Below are 21,734 nucleotides of genomic sequence, written 5' to 3' on the forward strand. Positions count from 1 at the left end.
ATAAAAAAATCTTTTACTTTAGGTTTTAGTACCAAAACATGATGGCAATTCGGATAGGGTTAAAAACTTAAATCCACCTACCCAGTAGGGTAACATAATGATGAACTGTAGGAGTGTGATCAGAACAAATAGGAGGAGAAAGGTGGGAACAGTTTGTTAAAGCAGGTGAAATAGCAAATTACACCATCAGCCCAGTCTCAGGCAGTCTACCTGGAGACTGCAAACAACGATGAGGCTCTACCCCAACGCCAGGAAGCAAAACTAGGAAACAATCAAGCCAGAAGCACTCGCTTACTTTTCCAAGAAATCACCAACAAATGGAAACGCCTTGCAACTGACTTACAAATTTTTATTTTTTCATGGGATCTGGGCATCGCTGGCAAGGCCAACATTTGTTGTCCACCCCTAATTGCCCTCGAACAATGTGGCTTGCTAGGACATTTCACAGGCAGTTAAGAGTAAACCACATTGTTGTAGGTCTGGACTCACATGTAGGCCAGGCCAGGTAAGAATGGCAGATTTGCTTCCCTAAGGGACCTTGGTGAACCAGGTAGGTTTTTAATGACAACTGATGATAGTTTCATGGTCACCATATCTGAGACTAGCTTTCAATTCCACGTTTTATTAATGCAGAAATGGTGGGATTTGACCCCATGTCTCCAGAGCATTAGCCTGCGCCCCTGGATTACTAGTTGAGTCGCATTACTGCTACACCAACGTCTCCCCGATTCTATAGGGAGTTGCAACAGTTTGCAATTACCTAGAGCTTCGGCACCTTTTCATCTCCTCTAATCAGCAATAATCTGGATGAGGGAGAAAATCAAACTAAACATCTGTAACCATTAAACCATCACAATGACCAGGAGACCATGGTACCTGTAATACAAGTTGTATGCCTGTTGCCTGCTGGGCACACTTGATTCACTCTGCCTTTGAAATTTCAGCTTATAAAAACCCAACATGACAGAACATTGGTGCAGCCTGTTCAGTTTTGGCATGCATTTCACACACACAATGCACTGTTGATCACTTCCTAGGAAAATATTTTGCAATGAACCCCGCTGACAAGTCTCTGAAAGGAGTCTCTGAATCTGACTTCATCTTGGGAATGCGGCAGAGAGTACGAAAACTGGGGGAACGCAGCAGCAAATTCTGTCCAAGACCCACACAGCTGGAGGTCAACCAATAGAGAGCCATAGACTGGAATAGAAAAAAAGAAAGGTACTGAACAAGCTTATCCAACCCATATAGCTGTACATATACACACACACACACACACACACACAGTCAGTCACACACAAAATAAAGGAGGTATTTCAAAATGAGGCAGCCTAATCCTTGAAGATTCATGGAAAAGGTATTATTCCATTAATCCGGGTCTCTGGGAGGAAAGGGTGGGCCACACATTGGGTCTAAGGATTTGAATGCCACATTTCTACAATGAGATGAAAAGTGGTACAGAGACGGAAACTCTCAACAGATCATCCCCAGTAATAAATGACTGTACTTATGGGGCTCCACTGATTTGTCCAGGCAATGATTTTAGGCACAGAGTCTAGAGGATCCCAGGCTGGTTCAATTGGCTGGGTGATGAGGGGAACACAATAATTGAACTCTTAGGCAGGATGAAGTTAGCTGGGTTTCCCAGCAATCAATGTCCAGTGACTCCTGCTGGAGTGTGTCATGATTGTGTGTTTAACTCAGTGGATAAGTAGCAGACCCATGAAAAAGACTGAAATGTTGCAGTACTTATGGGTGTCACTAGTAGATGGCGACGGGGTAGGTGCTGGGGGGCGGTTACAGTAATAAAGAGTGAGGGCTTTATTGGTGGAGATAGATGGTTAAGAGATGACCAAATATGAAAGATTCTGAAACGGCAAACAGAAATAGATTGCTTCTATGATTCAAAGAAACAGGAATGAGAAAGCACAAAATTAAGGTGATCACCAAAACTACTAAGAGAGGATAGAAAAATAATGTGCACAAAAGGGTGTTTAGACTGGCACAAACCATTGTTAAAGGAGTCAATAAACTCTGCTTCAAACTGAGGGACTTATCATTGGTAAAGGGAAGCAAATGGGAGTGGGTTAGACTAAATGGTTTACATGGAGAAAACAAACATACTTCGATTCTACTGGGCACTCGACCTCCTTGGTTTGCTACGTGGTGCACCACAATGCAAGTAGCCGCTTTTGAAAATGGTAATGCTGCTGCAGGAATCATTTTAAATAAAGCCGCTTTACAGCAGCAGCAAGACAGAACAGCACGACAGAACCCACACAGTTCAAGTGAGAGGCAATGTCACGGGGCCAGCAGATCAACAAAACACTTACTGAGGGCACTGTTGCAGCAATGGGAACCATTAGCACTGAAACTCCACGGATCACAGAGGTGACATATTTCTGAAACTTTGACAGTTCGATTCTCCGCAGAGCAAAAATCTATATTTGAATAGCAGGAACAAAAATAGCATTATAGGTTTGGAAGTAGAGGAGCCAGGTATGGTGATCAGATACTACGATTACTAAAATGAGATTGTATTTCTCCACCAAATTACTTAAGACAGGCATTCCGATTTTGAAGCCATTTCAGATTACAGTAAAACATCAGCAGCATGAACCTGTTTCTCAAGGCCCAGCCAGATAATCTGTTTACTGAAGACTGTTTTATGGTTTCTGACGACAAAAAAATTGAAAATCTAACAGCTTCATTGCAGTCCTTTCACAAAATCCACACCAAGAGACTCTATGCCATCTAGTACCATTTAGCAGAACAATTTGTAATAGGCTTAAGAACACAGACATTACTGGGAGGTCCTGTAACACTGTGAACTGAATCCTGCTAATGAATCTAATACTTAAATTTTTTTCATGAGATATGAGTACCGCTGGCTAGGCCAGCATTTGTTGCCCATCCTTTATTGCCCTTTAGAAGGTGATGGTGAGCTGCCTTCTTGAACTGCTGCAGTCCATGTGGTGTAGGTACACCCAAGGTGCTGTTAGGGAGGGAGTCCCAGGACTCTGAACCAGTGACAAAGAAGGAACAGTGACAATTTCCAAGTTAGGATGGTGTGTGGCTTGGAGGGGAACTTGCTGGTAGTGGTGTTCCGATGCATCTGCTGCCCTTGTCCTTCGAGGTGCTAGAACTCACGGGTTTGGAAGGTGCTGTCAAGGGAGCCTTTGTGAGTTGCTGTAGTGCATCATGTAGGTGGCACACATTGCTGCCACAGTGCACTGGTGGTGGAGGGAGTGTCTGTTTAAGATAGGGGATGAGGTGCTGGGGTGCAGATCAAGCAGGTTGCTTTGTCCTGGAGGGTATTGTGTCTTATGAGTGTTGTTGCAGCTGCATTCATCCAGGCAAGTGGAGAATATTACAACACACTCCTGACTTGTGTCTTGTAGATGTTGGACAAGCTTTGTGGAGTCAGGAGGTGAGTTATGCGTCACAGAATTCCCAGCATCTGACCTGCTCTTGTAGCCACAGTATTTATATGGTTGGTCCAGTTAAGTTTCTGGTCATTGGTAATTTCCAGGATGTTGATGGTGGGGAATTCAGCAATGGTAATGCCACTGAATGTCAGGAGAGAGACAGTCAGATCCACTGCCTGGCATTTGTGTGGGGTGAATGTTACTTGTCACTTAACAGCCCTTAAGTAGTTCAATCACACAACAAAAACTAGTAAAATGATTCAATTCCTGGGTATTTAAACATTCCCAAGCTTTTAATGGTAAACAATTCAAATATCGGAAATGGAAAACAGCAGCTCATGCATTGTTGGCAACACCTCACACTTCGAGTGGAATTTTATGGAGGTGAAAGGAGTCTCACCCACATTGCCTTCTTTGGGGAAGCCCCATCAAATTGTGAGTCAATCAGGAAGTTAACAGGTAACTGTCACACCAGATGTTGATTGAGGGATAAATGGTTTCCGTGACACCTAGGACGACTCCATTCTTCTCTAAAATAGTGAAGTGAGTGATACTAAGAGTCTACAGTTACCACGTCCAGCCTTTGCATTGCAACAGTTAACAAAGCAAGCAGATTGCCAGGCTATATTGCCAAACTAATAGAAATGAATCAGAGGCCATCATGTCACTGTCTTTGAAAATTCATTCAGTTCACAAGTTTGCAGATAAACGGGTCGGTAACCACATATTCATAATGTTCTCAATTAGAGGAAGCCTCTATTATTTATACTGGTATTGCCATTAGCAATATAAACCAGAAAATCAATCTGATCGCTGCTGCACATTCAGATAAAGGAAACAATCATCTGCCACAGGAAGCCATTCAGCCCATCGTGCCTGTGCCAGCCCTTTGAAAGACTATCCAATTAGTTCCAATCTCCTGCTCTTTCCCCATCGCCCTGCAAATGTTTAACTATAAATTGCATTCCCTACTGAATTTGCTTCCATCTTCTACAGAGTGTCCATACTGACAGCACCATGTCAACCAATGACTTACACTGCATCTGCCAATCAGTTTGTGGTGTACTAATTGTAGAACTCGTGGCAAACAAAGTCTGTTTACTCAGCGCACTACGGAAAACAATTTCAATCTGCTTCAAGAGAACTCATACTTAAACCACAGCACCACTTTCCAATAAAAGCAGGATTATTAGTCCAGTAAAATGCAGTGAGTGGCAGACAGTTCCATAATTTGTATTATATGAGTAAAGTCAGTCACTTCTAACATTATAGTCTTCGGGCGTGATTGGCAGGAAAATTCCCCATTCATATCTATTTAGGCTGGGAATAATGGTGGCACTATATGCAGTCACCTTTTCAAACAATGCATTCCAGATCATCATAATTTGCTGTGTGAAAATAAAAATTCTCATCCCTCCTCTAGTTCTTTTGTCAATTACCTTAAGTCTGCATCATCTCATTACTGACTCTCCTCGCAGAGGAAACAGTTTCTCATTTACTCTATAAAATTCTTTACAATTGATATTTTTGATCACTTGATCAGAAGACATGGTCTAATTCAAATAAATAAATCTACACATGATATTCAAATAAGGTCTTTAGCTTGGTTTATTCAATAAGAATGTAATTGGTTTCTTTTGACATCCAGGAGTACAGGTATGTGCAAGGACACCCTACGCCACAGAGCACTGTACAGATACTGCACTTGTTAAAACAAAAATTAAAACATCACTCACTTCCCCTACTGTTCTCTACACAACCAGCTCACCAGCCACAGTTTGAAGAAAGTCACATGGAAACTTCAAGAATACAGAAAGCTACATTAACATTGTTTGCACAAGTTACAACTGCACTGTGTGCTCCTCTACCAACTGAGTGAATGTTGATGCTAGTAATAGCTTACGTAAAGCAGTGTTGTTCATAATGTGACCTGCAGGTCAACTGCAATTTACCTGTACCCCTGAAGACCATTTGTTCTGGTACATGTGGAGATTAATTCACAGCCCTTTTGGCTGTGGGATATTGAGGGGGATGAGATGGTGCACAGTTCCTTCGCTTTTCTCCTTCGCCCAGCAAAAGTACTATTTGGAAGACTAATTAAAACACAACTGTTATTTAAGTTTTTTTTTCCTTTGAGGAAGTGCTCGACATCCACTTGGCAATTGTCAACTATTATGATAAATAAAGGATTTCAGTACTTGAGAGAATCATTGGCATGGATCCGTGTCCCATCATTCCACGATATAGTATTCCAGAGGGTGGTACTGGTTGGAATAATGTGGGTGTTACAAGATAATGAGTCAAAATCTACTCTCCTGTAGCACATAATGTTTGACCTTCATTGCTCCGAGGTACATTGTGCAGAAGCAAAAATCACAGCTATTTAAATGTGCAGTCATGTAAATGAAAACATTCTCTTTCACAGCCAGCATGAGTCCAAAACGATCTCCTTACCTCAACTATTAAAAGGTTTACAAGTCCTAATGAGATGGGCAGAATCCAGGTGGAATCAGGCAAAGTCAGGTCAGGAAACCAGAGTACTCCTCCCATTGCTAGGTCCTGAACAGCAGACGCTACAGCAAAAAATGAGATAAAAAGTTTATCGCATGCTCCCAATGGCCTATCGACATACCACCAAATACAAAACCCTCCAACTATCCACTACCCACTGCAATCATTCTCTAACCATCAAGCATTAGCAATGTTCCATTTGCCACCTGTATGCTCATCCATCTCTCCATCAGGCCTCTCATTTCCTAAAGGATCAGAAAGGCAAGGACAATGGTAATGAGGGTAAAGGTAAAAAGGGATAAATGCACTGAGGAGCCAAATCAAAAGGCAAACTGTGGAAGTTAAAAACACTGCACACCGAGAGATTATTTGTTGATTTTTTTTCTTTAAAAAGTGTTGGAAATACAAAGAAGATTATATAAGCAATCTGAAAAGACAAGACAGTTTTCAAAAAAAATTTGCTCATGGATGTGAGCATCACTGGCTAGGCCAGCATTTATTGCCCTTCCATAATTGTCCTCAAGGAGGTGGTGAGGAGCCATGTGGTGTAGGTACACCTACAGTGCTGTTAGGTGCATTCAGATGGAAGAGATGGTTTAAAATCATATTCAGTCTCTTGTTTACTATACAAGAACACAAGAGATAGGAGCAAAAAAAATCACATGGCCCATCAAGCCTGCTCTGCCATTCAATACGATCAGAGGTGAACTTGGGCTTCAACTCCACCTTCCTGCCTACCACCCATATCCCTCAACTCCCTGAGAGATCAAAAATCTGTCCATCTCAGCCTTAAATATATTCAGTGATGGGCCTTTCATCCTGAAAGTGTGCCCCTTGTATTAGATTCCCCAGCCAGTAGAAACATCTCAGTATCTACCCTGTCAGCTCCTTCATAACTTTGATTGCTTCAATGAGATAACCTCTCATTGCTCTGCTTGACCTTTACCCCTCGCGATTAATCCAAGCTTTTAATCTTTGGCCTCCTACATTGTTCCAGCCAGGCTCAATCAAAAACTTCCAGACCAGTAGCTCAATCTTCTCCTTTGTATTTTGCAGTCTAGTAAACCTTCGTTGCACAACCCCTAAGGCAAGTATATCCTCCTTTAGGTAAGGAGACCAAAACCATACAGTGCTCCAGGTGTTTTCACCAAAGCACTGTACAATTGCAGCAAGACCTCCTTACTCTTGTATCCTAATACTCTTACAATAAAAGGCAAAATACCATTTGCTATTGCTAACTGTTTGCTATACTTGCATATTAAGTTTATGTATTTAGTGTGCAAGGACACCCAATCCCTCTGAATGCCAACATTTAATAATTTGAAGGGTCACAGTCGACTCAAAATGCTAACTCTGTTTTCTCTCTCTCTCCGCAGATGCTTCCAGACGTGCTGAGTATTTCCAGCACTTTATTTTTACTAATAATTTATCACCATTTAAAATATTGTTTTTCTATTCTTCCTCACTTTTCCCCACATTATACTGTATCTGTCACCTCTTTGCCCACTCACTTAAAATATCTATACCTCTGTGCAGAGTCTTTATGTACTCCTCGCAGCTTAAATTCCCACCTAGCTTTGTACCACCAGCAAATTTGGATATATTAAACTTGGTCCCTTCATCTTAAATCACAAATGTAGGTTGTAAATAGCTGAGGCTCCAGATTCTTGTGGCATTCCACTAGTTACAGCCTGCCCAAACAAAAAAATGATTTGTTTGTTCCTACTCTCTGTATTCTGTCCTTTAAACTATACTCTAAACACGCTAATATATTACCCCCAATCCCATGAGCACTCATCTCGTTCAACAACCTTTCAGGTAGTGCCTCATCAAATGCTTTCTGATAAACCAAATATACTAGATCTTCATCTACCTGCTAGTTACATCCTCAAAAAAACTCTTAGCAGTAATAATTTCAGGTAAAATGAGAGTTTGTTGTTTACAATTGTGCCTCAATTTGCTAACATTGAAGTCAATGGGAATAAGGGTGAAAACTCTCCACTGTTTGGAGTCACACCTAGCATACAGGAAGATGATTGTGGTTGTCAGAGGTCACTCATCTCAGTTTCAGGACATTATGGCAGGTGTTCCTGAGGGTAGTGTACTGGGCACAACAATCTTCAGCTGCTTCATCAATGACCTTCCATCCATCATAAGGTCATTAGTGGTGATATTTGCTAATGATTGCACAATGTTCAGGCCCATTTGTAACTCCTCAGATACTGAAGCAGTCCATGTCCATATGCAGCAAGACCTCTACAATATCTCGGCTTGGGCTGATAACTCTTGCCATACAAGTGCCAGGCAATGACTATCTCCAACAAGATATAGTCTAACCATCGTCCTTGACATTCAACAGCATTACCATCGCTGAATTCCCCCACTATCAACATTCTGGGGGTTACCACTAACCAGAAACTGAACTGGAACAGCTGCATAAATATTGTGGCTACAAAAGCAGGTCAGAGGCTAGGAATCCTGTGGTGAGTAACTGACCTCCTGACTCCCCAAAGTCTGTCCACCACCTACAAGGTGCAAGTCAGGAGTGAGATAGAATACTCTCCGCTTGCCTGGATGAATGCGGTTTCGACGACATTCAAGAAGCTCAGCACCATTCAGTACAAAGCAGCCCGCTTGCTCGGCACCCCATCCACCAACTTAAACATTCACTGTCTGCACCTCTGACCCACAGTGGCAGCAGTGTGTACAATCTACAAGATGCACTACAGCAACTCACCAAGGCTCTTTTGATAGCGCTTCCAAACCTGCGACGCCTACCACCTAGGAGCACAAGGACAGCAGATGTATGGGAACACCATCACCTGCAAGTTCCCCTCTAAGCCACACACCATCCTGACTTGGAAATATATCATCGTTCCTTCACTGTCGCTGGGTCAAAATCCTGGAACTCCCTTCATAACAGCACTGTGGGTGTACCTGCACCAGATGGATTGCAGCAGTTCAAGGCAGCGGCTCACAACCACCTTCTCAAGGGCAATTAGGGATGGACAACAAATACTTTTCAGTTCACCTTCCTGAAAAATCCGAAGAGCACATGTGATGTCACATGCAGGACTGCAATAGGCAATACAGGATAGAAGAGTTTGGTTGTGGGTCCCAAGTCACAGTAAAAATAAACCAAATATTGAAAGGAATTTAAGATCAATTGGTGGATATGACTGGTAAGACTGAAACCAAGAAAGCACCCTGTGCAAACCTGTGAAACTTGAAACAGAGCTCAACCCTAATTCAGCAATTTCAGACTTTAACTATCTGCCATTTTCCTATAAGATTCTCCCAGTTTTTATTTTCACCAGTTTCCATTTCATTTTAAAGAGAGTTAATATCACCACCCCATGACATTTTCCTGCACTTTTCAGTGACAATCGGGCACCAGATAAAATAAATACCATACACCTGGCAATGCTGGTAACGCAAAGTACCTGCTGCGGCATCAGGCGCTGTTAGGCTCAGATTCCGCAAGGCAATAGAGATGAAAATCCACAGTGGTAGCTGGACCCAGATGAGCAGGCTGGCTTTGAAAGGATGACAGTTGTCACGTACATACAACTCAGAGATGATTCTTTGCAGATTCTTCCTGAAGTGAAAACTGACCCCAGAGACAAAATAATGGATTAAAACATCATAAATAAATAAATGCCTGCTTAAAACACACATGCACACAGGCTTATCGAGTGCGGGAGGTCATCATTATTTGCAGTTTATTTTATGATCTCAATACTATGCTGATCAGATCAAAATTAATACGATTGGTCATGATCAGTTCTAACTTTTTTAAATTATAAAAAGGATCACATTTTTACCAGTGTACATCACAGTCACATGATGCACAGAGTTACTGACTCAGGTACTGGGTTAGGGGAAATTAACCTCATGGCAACATAAGCATGTAAACTAATTTTTTTTTGGCATATGGGAAAGGCCATTTATTCAATGAATTTCTGCATTTATAATGGTAACTTTACACGTTCTTACATTCAAATTCATCCCTTGTGGTCTTCACACCTTTCAGCACCTAAACAGCTTTATTCAGTTGCAAGTAACTTCCACTGTGATTGCAGCCATGCTGCAATATCATTCCTTGACCTCTTCAAGTCACTCAGCATGGTTGACCACACCATCCTCTTCCAATGCCTCTTTGTTGTCCAATTCCAAGAGACTGCCCTTGCAATGCAATGCAATATCTATTCCTGACACCCGCAGAAATGGCTCGACATTCTACTCCTACACCATGATCTCAGGAGTTCCGAGAATCTATTCTTGACCTCCCACCCTTCTTCATTTAAATATTGCTCCTTGACAACATCACCTAAAGACACAAGAGTCAGCTTCCACATGTGCATGGTCAACATCTAGCTCTTTTCTTCATCGCCTCTTTCAAACCTTCCACTGACTTCGTACTGTTGAACAAGCATTCGAACACTGAGTCCCAATCCAGTACCTCAAAATTAAAATACTTGTCCTCAAATTCCTCCATAACTCTGCTCCAGATCTGTCTCCACCCTTATATACCCCAGCTCCACTTCCCCTACTCCAGTACTTTGTTTCCCTGACACTGTATCCTGTGCATCCTCCTGCTCCCATCCATCATTGATAGGACCCAGATGATTAAGGATGTACTAAGCTCGAGAAATCGCTCCCTAAACTTCTTTCTCCTCCTTGAGGAATCATTTTAAAACCCATCTCTTCAACTAAGCTTTTGATCGCCGCTGCTCATCTCCTTTCCTAGCTCAGCACCCATTTCATCTATTCTATCTGTGATGGGCATTGGAATGTTCATTATGACAAAATTTCAAGATGAATTTCAGATTAACTGTAGTCTTGATTTTAAGGTTGCAAAATGTAGAAGTCACTATTTACAACATAACAGAGTATGGAACCGACCTACATTGGTGCTAATACATACAAATTTCCAAGTTTAAGCCAGGTTTCCCCCCACCAGAGCTCACCACTACATAGAACAACCATCACAACAGGCAATTCTGCTCCCCAGTCAGACACAACACAGCCCAGAGTCCCTTCCTCTACCCAACTCCAGTCTAACATGTGTTCCTCTTTTGTTCTTCCTAAGCAGCAAATACACCATCCTACATGCTCTTATGCATCCCTATTGTGAAACTGCGATGAGTTTCCAGCCAATACCCAATATGTCACGTGATTTCTGTGGAACTCCTTACCTCCTTCAGTCCTTCCTTCTTGCTACAATCCACAGGCTTTTAAACCTTTATTTGTCATGTCCTGATCACTATTCCTTGATTTATTCCATCTTCCCATGTACCTTGCTTTGGTTTCACAACAATAAAAATATCAGGCTAGTCTCACTCTTACTGTTCCCCCTGACAATGATAGTTTGCTCCAAGGCTACAAACATAATCTGATCAACTACACTGTCTTTCATGCTTTTAAAGGAAATAAATATAGGTACACATACCGAGCCACCTTTTCAGACCATCCAACTTGCTTTGCGCGCACAGATACTTCATAACGCAGTCGCTTGGCTAGTTCTGCAATCTCCGGCTGTAAATTTTCAACCTAGCTAACAAGAATGAAATCCTGTTTAGAAAATGCACGGCAAAAGAAAGCACATTTCCAATTAATAGTTCTATCCATTCCTCTTCACAAATATGCACACATGTTTTCCATTGTAAAGATACAGCTCAGGAAGTACCTTGGTTTCTTTTCAAACAGTAGCTCTCAGCAGGATCACACTTAGTGATATGGAAACTGGCTTTCATGTACCCAGGCTTTGGGGAACTGGGGTGTAAGTTGCGGCTTTTAATCACTAGCACTCCTACAGGAATGTGTGCTGAGGACAGGGCCAAATATTAGCTTTCATACCTCTGGGGGTTTGCGACATCTACATAGGCTCACTAGTCCAAAAGCAAAATACTGCAGATGTTGGAAATCTAAATTAATAACAGGAAATGTTGGAAACATTCAGCAGGTCAGAGAGCACCTATGGGAAGAGAAACAGAGTTAATGTCCCGGGTCGTGATCCATCCACTGTTTCTTTTCTTGTCCCATTACTACTCTCTTTGGCTCTGCCCCACCAACTCGTAACATTTAATGTCTCCCGCCTTCCGCCCTATCACAGATCTTCGCCTATTGTTCTTTATTCACTGTCCCCCACTTCACCTAGATATAGACCTATTACACTTCTAAACTCTTCCCAGTTCTGATGAAAGATTACGACCTAAAACATTAGCTCTGCTCACCTCTCCACAGATGCTCAAAGAGCTGCTGCATAATTCCAGCATTTTATATTTTTATTACATAGACTCAACTGCCTAGGCTTATCTAAAGAATGAATAGGAGGCAAATTATATTAATCAGTTCATAGCCACAGTATCTCTTTCTGCCTCCTAAATGTCTCCTCCAATGATCTACCCATGACCAGCCGCTGTCTCTGTTCCTCAAACACGTTGTCCATTTGTAACATCATTTGCAGACATAGGGTCATCTACCATACATATATTGATGACACCCACCTCTCCCTCTCCACCATCTCTCCGTACTCACCTACTGGCTCTGATTTGTGGGACTTCTTGTCTGGCATTCAGTATCCAATGTGTGCGTGTGTGTATGGGGGGTGGGGCAGGTGTGGTAAGGAGGGGGATGAGAAGGAGGGGCTTAGCATAGTTATTAAATTATTTGCTATTAATCAGGAATTCCAGAGAGTGGGGGCCCAGTCAGCTGAAAGCCTGGCTGCCAATAATGGGGTGAAAGGAGGGAGGATGCACTAAAGGGAAGACTCAGAGGAACAGAATTCAGGGAAGCAGGGTGCAGGACTAAAGGTTACTGAGATTGAAAGGGGCATGGCCATAAAAATAACTTGAGCTGGAGGAGAATGAGAATTTTAAATTGTAGGTATTTGGAAACTGGGAATCAATGTGAGTGAGTGGAGGGGGGAAACAGAAGAGCAAGCCTAGGCACAGGTTAGGATATGGGCAGCAGAATTTTAGAAGAGCTGAAGCCAACAGGACCAAATAGTATTGAAACAGTCAGTTCCGGAGATGAGAGATGTTACTGAGATGGATGTACATAGTCTGTGATGGAAAGACTATGGATCTGTAGCTTAGCTTGGGGTCAAATAATACACAGAGGCTACAATTAGTCTGGTTCAGCCTGAGTGGCTGGGGATGGTTGTGCAGCAGGGGGGTGAAAATCAGTGGCATGGGCATGGAACTCCCCCTCCACCCTGAAGACAGTCAGTCTTCTCAATGTTTAGCTGGAGGAGAGACATGATATGGATATGATATTTCTTTGACTCTGGGATCAGCCAATTGAACCCCAAAGGCTTTTTCTTCTCACAGGCATTCCTAGTGAGGAGAGCTGAGTTACATTATTTTATATTTAGACAATGCTTTGTTTAAAAGCACAAGCATGGATGACATCTATCATTCCAACACAAGACAGTTACTAACCCACATGGAGTAAAAGAAGTGAGCAGGTCCTCAGATACTGAAGCAGTCTGTGATCGCATGCAGCAAAGGCCTGGATGATATTCAGGCTTGGGTTGATAAGTCACAAGTAGCATTTGCGCTACATTAGTGCTAGGTAATGACCATCTCCAATGAGAGAGAATCCAACTACCTCTCTTTGGCATTCAACATTACCATCATTGAATTGCACACCAACATCCTGGAGATCACCGTTTACTGGAAACTTAACTGGACCAGTCACATAAATGATACGACTAGAAAAGCAAGTCAGAGGCTGGGTATTTTATGGCAAGTAGTTCACCTCCTGACTCACAAAAACCTTTTCATCAGCTACAAGGCTCAAGTCTCCTAAAATTGGCTTCCTACCTCTGGGTTAGGGAAAAGAAATCTGATGGAATACTCCCCATTTGTCTAAAGGAGTGCAGCTCCTTCAAGCACAACATCATCCAGGACAAAGTAGTCCACTTAAGCAGCCATGCCTTCCACTACCAACGCAGTAACTGTCATGTGTAAAATGCACTGCAACCAACTTATCAATGCTTCTTCAAGCATACCATCCAACCCATTACTTCTATCACCTAAAAACCAAAGCAATAAGCTTATGGGACCATCAACATCTGAAGGTCCCGTTCTAGTCACACATCCTCCTGATTTGGAAATATATGACCATTCTTTCATCATCACTGGTCAAAATCCTAGAACCCCCTAACAACACTGTGGGTATACCTACACCACACAGACTGCAGCAGCTCAAGAAAGGTGGCCCACCACCATCTGCTCAGGAGCTGTTGGGATGAACAATAAATACTGACCTTGTCAGTGACGCCCATGTCCCATGAATAAATTTAAAAAAAACTCAGTTGAGGTTCAGTCAGTTAACACTGGGTGCTGGTTGGTAGAGGTTACTTAGCCCACAAGATATATTAACATCAGGAGAAATTGATAGTGTTGGAATGGTAGGACTCCTAAAATTGGCTTCCTACCTCTGAGTTAGGGAAAAGAAATCTGTCAAGGAGTTCCTATTGCTAGTTGTGATCAACCCACCCCTGTTAGAAAGTGCAGTTCAGGTTTGAAGAGATTCAGGTGGTGCACAGTTCAATAGTCTGTTCATACTCACTGTCTAGATTTACACATTATGAGTAGTTTTTCTACTTCACACTGCAGATGGGTTTCCTCGTCTATAAGGAGCACATAATGATAATGCAGGCCTGCACTGGACACGTTACTTAAATGCAGGGACGAGAGTGGCTGAAGACAAAAAGGTCTGAAAATCTTTTGTGACAAGGAATCATGTAATTATAGCACGTTTTACAATCTATAGTGAATGCAAATACTTGTACATCACTTCAAATAGGTCAGATTATTAGTTTTAAAGTGGGTAGAAACATTAGCTTTCCCTTTGTTTACCTTCTATTACCGTCAAGACAGTGGACCAATGGATTTGAATCAAATCGGCAAAGTAGCAATTCAGCCTATAATGGAGTTAGTGCATATAATACAGGATGAAGTCCACACTAACAACAGAACATGACCTTGCTGGGTTATGTATCTGTGAAGTGAAACAAAGGACTATGGCAGTGCTTCCCAAACTATTTTCCAATGTGACCCCATTTTAACTCACCACCAACTTCTAAAGGGCAATTAGGGATGGGCAACAAGAGGTGGCCTTGCCGACGATGCCCACATCCCATGAACAAATGTTTTTTTTATTCATTCATGGGATGTAGGTGTCACTGGCTTAGCCAGCATTTATTGCCCATCCCGTGACTGCCTTTCAGAAGATGGTGCTTTCTTGAACCGCTGCAGTCCATGTGGTGTAGGGGGGTACACCCATAGTGCTGTTAGGGAGGGAGTTCCAGGATGCTGACCCAGCGACAGTGGAGGAATAGTGATATATTTCCAATTCAGAATGGTGAGTGACTTGCAGGGAGACTTTCAGGTGATGGTGTTCCCATGAGTCTGCTGCAATTGTCCTTCTAGATGCTGGCTGTTGTGGATTTGGAAGGTGCTACCTAAGGAGCCTTGGTGAGTTCCCGCAGTGCATCTTGTAGATGGTACACACTGCTGCCACTGTGCATTGATGGTGGAGGGAGTGAATGTTTGTGAATGTGGTGCCAATCAAGTGGGCTGCTTTGTCCCATCCAGTTACAGCTCTTGAAAATTAACGAGTCCAGACACCAGCAAAAACAAAGCAGCATAATAACATTCAGCACATAATTAAAGTTCACATATTATACGATGTATTTTCTGTTGATCTATAAATATAAAATGTGTTTTCAAGTATTTTGTAAAAATGTTATTTTATATGCAGTAAGCCAGTAAGTGGAACTTAGATTGCATGAATGTTACTCGCCACTTAGGCTGATAAGTGGCAAATAACATTCGTGCCACACAAGTGCCAGGTAATGACACTGTAAGCAAGGGTTCGGGAGAAGAGCAGTAAACCAGGAGCATTTAAAGAAAACATGCCCGAGCAATTCTGCACCTTTGGGGACTTCGACAACATTGGAGTTCTGGCTTCAGATCGGGATCTTCAATGGGAACGCAGGTCCAGGGAAGGGAAGCAGTGAGAGGGTGAGTCAGGGAGGGGGAAGAGGGAGCAACTCGGGCAGTGGGGAGGGGCGAGAGGCCGCAACTCGGGCAGTGGGGAGGGGGGAGAGGGAGCAACTCGGGCAGTGGGGAGGGGCGAGAGGCCGCAACTCGGGCAGTGGGGAGGGGGGAGAGGGAGCAACTCGGGCAGTGGGGAGGGGGAAGAGGGAGCAACTCGGGCAGTGGGGAGGGGGAAGAGGGAGCAACTCGGGCAGTGGGGAGGGGGTAGAGGGAGCAACTCGGGCAGTGGGGAGCGGGGAGAGGGAGCAACTCGGGCAGTGGGGAGGGGCGAGAGGCCGCAACTTGGGCAGTGGGGAGGGGGAAGAGGGAGCAACTCGGGCAGTGGGGAAGGGGGAGAGGGAGCAACTCGGGCAATGGAGAGGGGGGAGAGGCCACAACTCGGCCAGTGGGGAGGGGGTAGAGGGAGCAACTCGGGCAGTGGGGAGGGGGTAGAGGGAGCAACTCGGGCAGTGGGGAGGGGGGGAGAGGGAGCAACTCGGGCAGTGGGGAGGGGGGAGAGGCCACAACTCAGGAGCGGGGAGGGGGAAGAGGCCACAACTCGGGCAGAGGGGAGGGGGGAGAGGCTACAACTCGGACAGAGGGGAGGGGGGAGAGGCTACAACTCGGACAGTGGGGAGAGGCTACAACTTGGACAGTGGGGAGGGGGGAGCAGCCAGAACTCAGGAGCGGGGAGGGGGGAGAGGCCACAACTCGGGAGCGGGGAGGGGGGAGAGGGAGCAACTCGGGCAGTGGGGAGAATCTGCAACTCGGACAGTGGGGAGGGGGGAGAGGCCACAACTCGGACAGTGGGGAGGGGGGAGAGGCCACAACCTGGACAGTGGGGAGGGGGGAGAGGCCACAACTCGGGAGCGGGGAGGGGGGAGAGGCCACAATTCGAGAGCAGGGAGGAGGGAGGGGAGCGACTACTCCAAAATTGTGCCAATTGGGTCTCACAGGAATGACAAAACAAATTTTGCAATCCTTAACAAGATTACAGGCCCTGTTAGCTTACTGACGTTAAAGTGAAACAACATTAAATGGGCAAAATGAAACAAGGGCTTATGTTCCTCATGTAGATTTCAATCAAGCTTTCCATATTCCCAAGTCAGGGAAGACGGAGTGAAGCCCCTCTCCTCTCCACCACCCTCCCCCCAACCCACTCTCTCCTTCCCCTACCACAGACTCTCACACATGATCCTCTTCCCAACACTAACCCCCCCCACCCCCGGCCAACTGACTCACTCAAGAGTCTGGCCTTTCTAACAGTCTTACAGCAACACCAAGCTGCTCTGGGGCCCCACAAGTCCCTTCATGGCCAGGCCACCGTGACTGAAAATTGCCACTGATTCACTGTAATCAGTCGAGGCATGGGCTTCGCTGCACTCTACTGGGTAGCTAGTTGTACTATGTCAAAGCATGTCAATCCATCTGTCAGTTTCATCCTATTTTGCACTTGATTCAATGAAGACCTTATAAACAAAAATCGTACCAGTTTGAATTAGCAGCAGGGGCACATAGTCAAATTAATTTTAGAATACTAATTAATCTAAACAAGACTGTTCTGAGTCTATTTCCTAAAAGTACTTTGAGTAATAAATGAACACAAGAACTGTGTTTGACTCTCAATATGCTGATGTTGCATTGTGTAAGAGAGATTCTTACACCTTGAGCTTTTTCTTTCTTTGCAATGGACAAGTCTGTAACATCTGATATTTTAAAGCTAATAACAAAGTAGCATCTCACTAAATAAGAAAAAGATTTTGTGTCCTGCGAACTTTTTTAATACAACAAAGAATTCTGTAATTCCTTTTTCACTGGAGATCAGGAGTCATCAAATGCACAAGTTTTAAACATCTCACTCTCTTATGGCTTGGATCATTAAATAAATAATGCACGATGCCAAATCTACCTCACTAACTTTGGGAATCTCCAGTTTTGGCACACCTTCATTTACATCCTCTAAAGCCATTGGTTCCAAGTTTTCCGGAGTGAAAAAAAATCTTCTGCATCAGGCTTGGGTTCCGCTGCTCTTGCTCTCTTCCTACCCCACCCAGGACTTGCGGAACCGGGTGTAGACTTGGCTCCACTGCTCCCCTCCCGCATCCGCAGCTTCCAAACCTCAACTCCGCTACTCTACTGAACCCCCCCCGGCTCCACCAAATTACCAGCAGCAGAGTGCACCCTCCCATTGGGATGAGTGAAGCCTCCCCAAGCCTGCTCCTGGCCTAGTTAATGACACAGTATTTGCAAGCTTTCTGAGATGCTGTTCTCCCAGCTTTGGCAGCGCTAGCCAAGGGGAGGCAGAGGTAAAAAAAAAATTAAAGACTGGAATTCCATTATTTAGAAGTCAGAATTCCCTGTTAACTGATCAGAAAATCATGTGCAGTGTGCACCTTAACATCTGGCAACCGCTACGAGCAGCAACAGGATGTTGGAACATTATCCTTGTGAAGAATAGTCACTTTGGTGAACCACACCCCAACAATAGCTAGTCCCTTTAGATGACAGATTGTAAGGAAAGAAAACTAGGGACATTTTTTTTTTGAATGGATGCATTCTGATGTACAAGAACAAAGTCTTTACTGATTTCAACAGCTTGTTCACTAATTGAAGTAATTAAGCCTAGTAGCATGCCTTTACTGGTCCACTGGGTCTCTGTCAGTGATCTAGTGCTAAGCGTAATGAGCACAGGGCTTGACAGGACCAATACCTCTTTTTGAAGTTACCGATGACGCCGGACTGACAAGATGTCATGAGGCTCCCCACTCACCTTGGCAATAATGTACATCTGGTAAACAGCTAGTGGGAGTGTCACAGTCACTCGTAAGGTCATAGTGGTGCCAATTATGCTTGCCCACCATGGCAATCCTGTGGCATGCTGCAGATGAGTCAGGAGATCTTGCGTTAGGTGAACAGGCATTGAGTCAGCAAAGCTTTCGTACCAACCCTGGTGAGGAGTTGTAACTGCTGGAGCAGACAAGCATGAGGCTAATGACAGTGTCCTTCTGTGACAAAATGTGGGGCTTTGAAACACTCCATTGCCCATCGTTGCTGCTAACAATGAGGGCAACTGTCCGTTATAGTCTATCCATCGGCCTTTTTGAATGATTCCATGAGCAGCTGAACAGGATAATCCTTGGGTTCTCTCCCATGGGCATCGCTTCAACACACATGCTCCACCATATGACAATGCCAATGTCTTCGCCAGTTTCAATACCCGGCAGCACAGCATTTTGGGAAATCTGTAAAGCCCAAACCAGAAAAAAGATAAGTACAAAATCTTTCAGCAGAGTGGCTCACACTTCAATCTTACACTCAGCAGTTTGGACAGGAACAATTATTCCTGATGTGAAGATATGCATTTTTGAACTTATATCCCGCCAAGTCAAGAGTTGAAAATTCAAACTTAGATCCACCATTATTCTAATAGTGGGAACTTCATATCCAAACTGATAGCCCACAATTAATTCGATGAAAAAGACTTTATCTCACCATGACAAAGCCTATATCTCAGTTTAATTCTATGGGAAGACTGTGGGAAAAATTTAATGCCATCCCCTGTGGCGAGTTTGGTGGTGGGGGGCATTTAATCGGTGAGAGGATGACAGGTGGGTACCCCACTGCCTTCCTACTTCTGCCCCGATTAAGTCCAGGGCAGGAAGGCACCCTTCCTACCATGCCAACTGAGACCCTTATGTAGGAAATTAATGCCCACTAAAATGCTTCATGCTACCACCATTCACCTAGCAGCAGTGGGGGACTCCATGTACGTAAACCCTACCTGGGTTGTTTGCGGGCCCTCGTAGTAAGGCACTCATGTAACCCTATCAACATATCCTACTATTCCTTTCTTCCTCATGTGCTTATCTAGCTTCCCCTTAAAGGCATCCATGTTATTCACCTCAGCTAATCTCTGTGCTAGTTAATTCCACATTCTAATCACTTTATGGGTAAAGGGGTTTCTTCTGAATTCTATGCTGATGAGGTGTAACATGCTTGGGAAGAATAGGTCACATTAGACCTATAGTTCCCAAAGCTCTCCACCACCGGGGGGGTTTTCTCACATCATGTCTGGGTCTCTTGTAGACTAATTGATAGAGATTGACAGCCATGATTTATTGGATAGCCTTGTATCTGCAGGAGAAGATTGAGCGATGACTATGCTCCTGCAGGGTCTTGACAGGGTGGATGTGGAAAGGATTTTGCCTCTTTTTGTAGGAGAATCTAGAACTAGAAATCACTGTTTAAAAATATGGGGTCGCCCAATGAAAAAAGAGATGAGGAGAAATGTTCTCTCTCGGGGGTCATGAGTCTTTGGAACTCTCTTCCTCAAAAGGTGGTGGAAGCAGAGTCTTTGAATATTTTTAAGGCAGAGCTAGATAGATTCTTTATAAGCAAGGGGGTGAAAGGTTATTGGGGGTAGGTGGGAATGTGGAGTTGAGGTTACAATCAGATCAGCCATGAGCTCATTGATTGGTGGAGCAGGCTTGAGCGGCCAAGTTGCCTACCCCTGCTCCTAATTCATATTTTTGATTGATTAGATATTGTTGTTGCATGAGGTGACTACCAGAATGGCAGAAGGCAAACTAGATGGATCTTAGTCGTATATCATCCAGATAATATATTCCTAGCTGCATTTTCCATGGCTACCTTCCAATAATATGGATAACAACCCCATGCAGAACAAGGGAAGCACAATCTTAAAATTAAGCCTAGGCCATTTAAGGAGTGAAATCAGGAATCCCATTTTCACACAAAAGGTACTGAAACTCACTATTCTAAAAGACTGGGGATAATAGATTAATTGAAATTTTCATAACTGGGTTTGATGCAAAGGCAGCCAAATGGAACTGAGGTAGAGCATCTATGATCTAAACCGAGTAGCTCAACAAATTCAAGGGGCTGAAAGGCCTACTCTTATTCCCATGTTCATTGATTTGTTCTGGTAGGTAATTACACTGTAATGCCAGGGCTCCTCACAAAAATAAAGAAGAAAACAAGTCCATATCTGAAAGGAGAGGCAAGGCAACATCAAGGGTCTGTAAACTGATGTATTTAATCCACACAAAGTGGCCCTTTGAATTGTTGGCCTAGGATTGCACAGCCCACTGGAGATTCATGTAGAGCATCCAAATGGAATTCTACTGACCACAATCCATGTTGATATCAAAAACTGACCACATAAGGTGTCCTGGGATCAGATCATTCACCCAGCCCTCCACAAACTATAAACCCCATCCCGCCTCCCCCCAGCCAACCTCACCATTCCCAAACAGACAGTGCACACACCCACCCCGAAACCTCTTGAAAACAGATCCCACCACCAGGTATGCCCTCCCTTCCCTGGACCCCATTCCCAGGTGTAGACCATCACGCCCTTATTCCTTCCCCAGCACACACCCCCCAAACTAGCAGCAGCTCCTCCCATCCCTAAACACTCCACTGACTGGTAGCCCTGCCATATGACCACACCCCCACCCCCCCAGCCTGTAGCCCCGCTCCCAACACTCCCAGCATGTAGCCCCTCCCACCAAGCCCCAGCCTGTAGCCCCTATCCCAGCCAGGAGCCTCATCCCTGACCCTGCCCAGCCTTTAGCCCCTCCCCTGACCAGTAGCCCCATCTATGACCACCAGCCTATAACACCTCCCCTGACACCCCCCAGCCTTTTGCCTCTTACCGACTCCCCCCACCCCAGCCTTTCCCCCCTCCCCTGACCAGTAGCCCCTCCCCTGCAGTCTGTAG

At 44.2% G+C, this 21,734-nt stretch overlaps 1 protein-coding gene across 5 annotated transcripts in view; it reads right to left on the reverse strand.

The window, feature by feature from the left end:
* Positions 1-3: 3 nt before the first annotated feature.
* cox18 (cytochrome c oxidase assembly factor COX18) overlaps positions 4-21,734 on the reverse strand; it is a 42,307-nt gene continuing 20,576 nt past the window's right edge. For 3 of the 5 annotated variants that reach the window (XM_078563443.1, XM_078563446.1, XM_078563442.1), the window contains 6 exons: positions 18,762-19,233; positions 11,392-11,492; positions 9,383-9,549; positions 5,883-6,001; positions 2,334-2,441; positions 4-1,200 (listed from right to left, as the gene is read on the reverse strand). In XM_078563443.1, coding sequence (XP_078419569.1) covers positions 1,027-1,200; positions 2,334-2,441; positions 5,883-6,001; positions 9,383-9,549; positions 11,392-11,492; positions 18,762-19,223 — 1,131 coding nt within the window. In that variant the 5' untranslated portion in view covers positions 19,224-19,233 and the 3' untranslated portion in view covers positions 4-1,026. Of the gene's footprint in view, positions 1,201-2,333; positions 2,442-5,882; positions 6,002-9,382; positions 9,550-11,391; positions 11,493-18,761; positions 19,234-20,906; positions 21,083-21,140; positions 21,217-21,734 lie in introns of those variants that run through there. The other 2 variants (XM_078563445.1, XM_078563444.1) reach the window with 2 other exon arrangements.

Source organism: Cetorhinus maximus, chromosome 19 (assembly GCF_964194155.1).
Source record: "Cetorhinus maximus chromosome 19, sCetMax3.hap1.1, whole genome shotgun sequence".
NCBI classification, from domain to species: domain Eukaryota; kingdom Metazoa; phylum Chordata; class Chondrichthyes; order Lamniformes; family Cetorhinidae; genus Cetorhinus; species Cetorhinus maximus.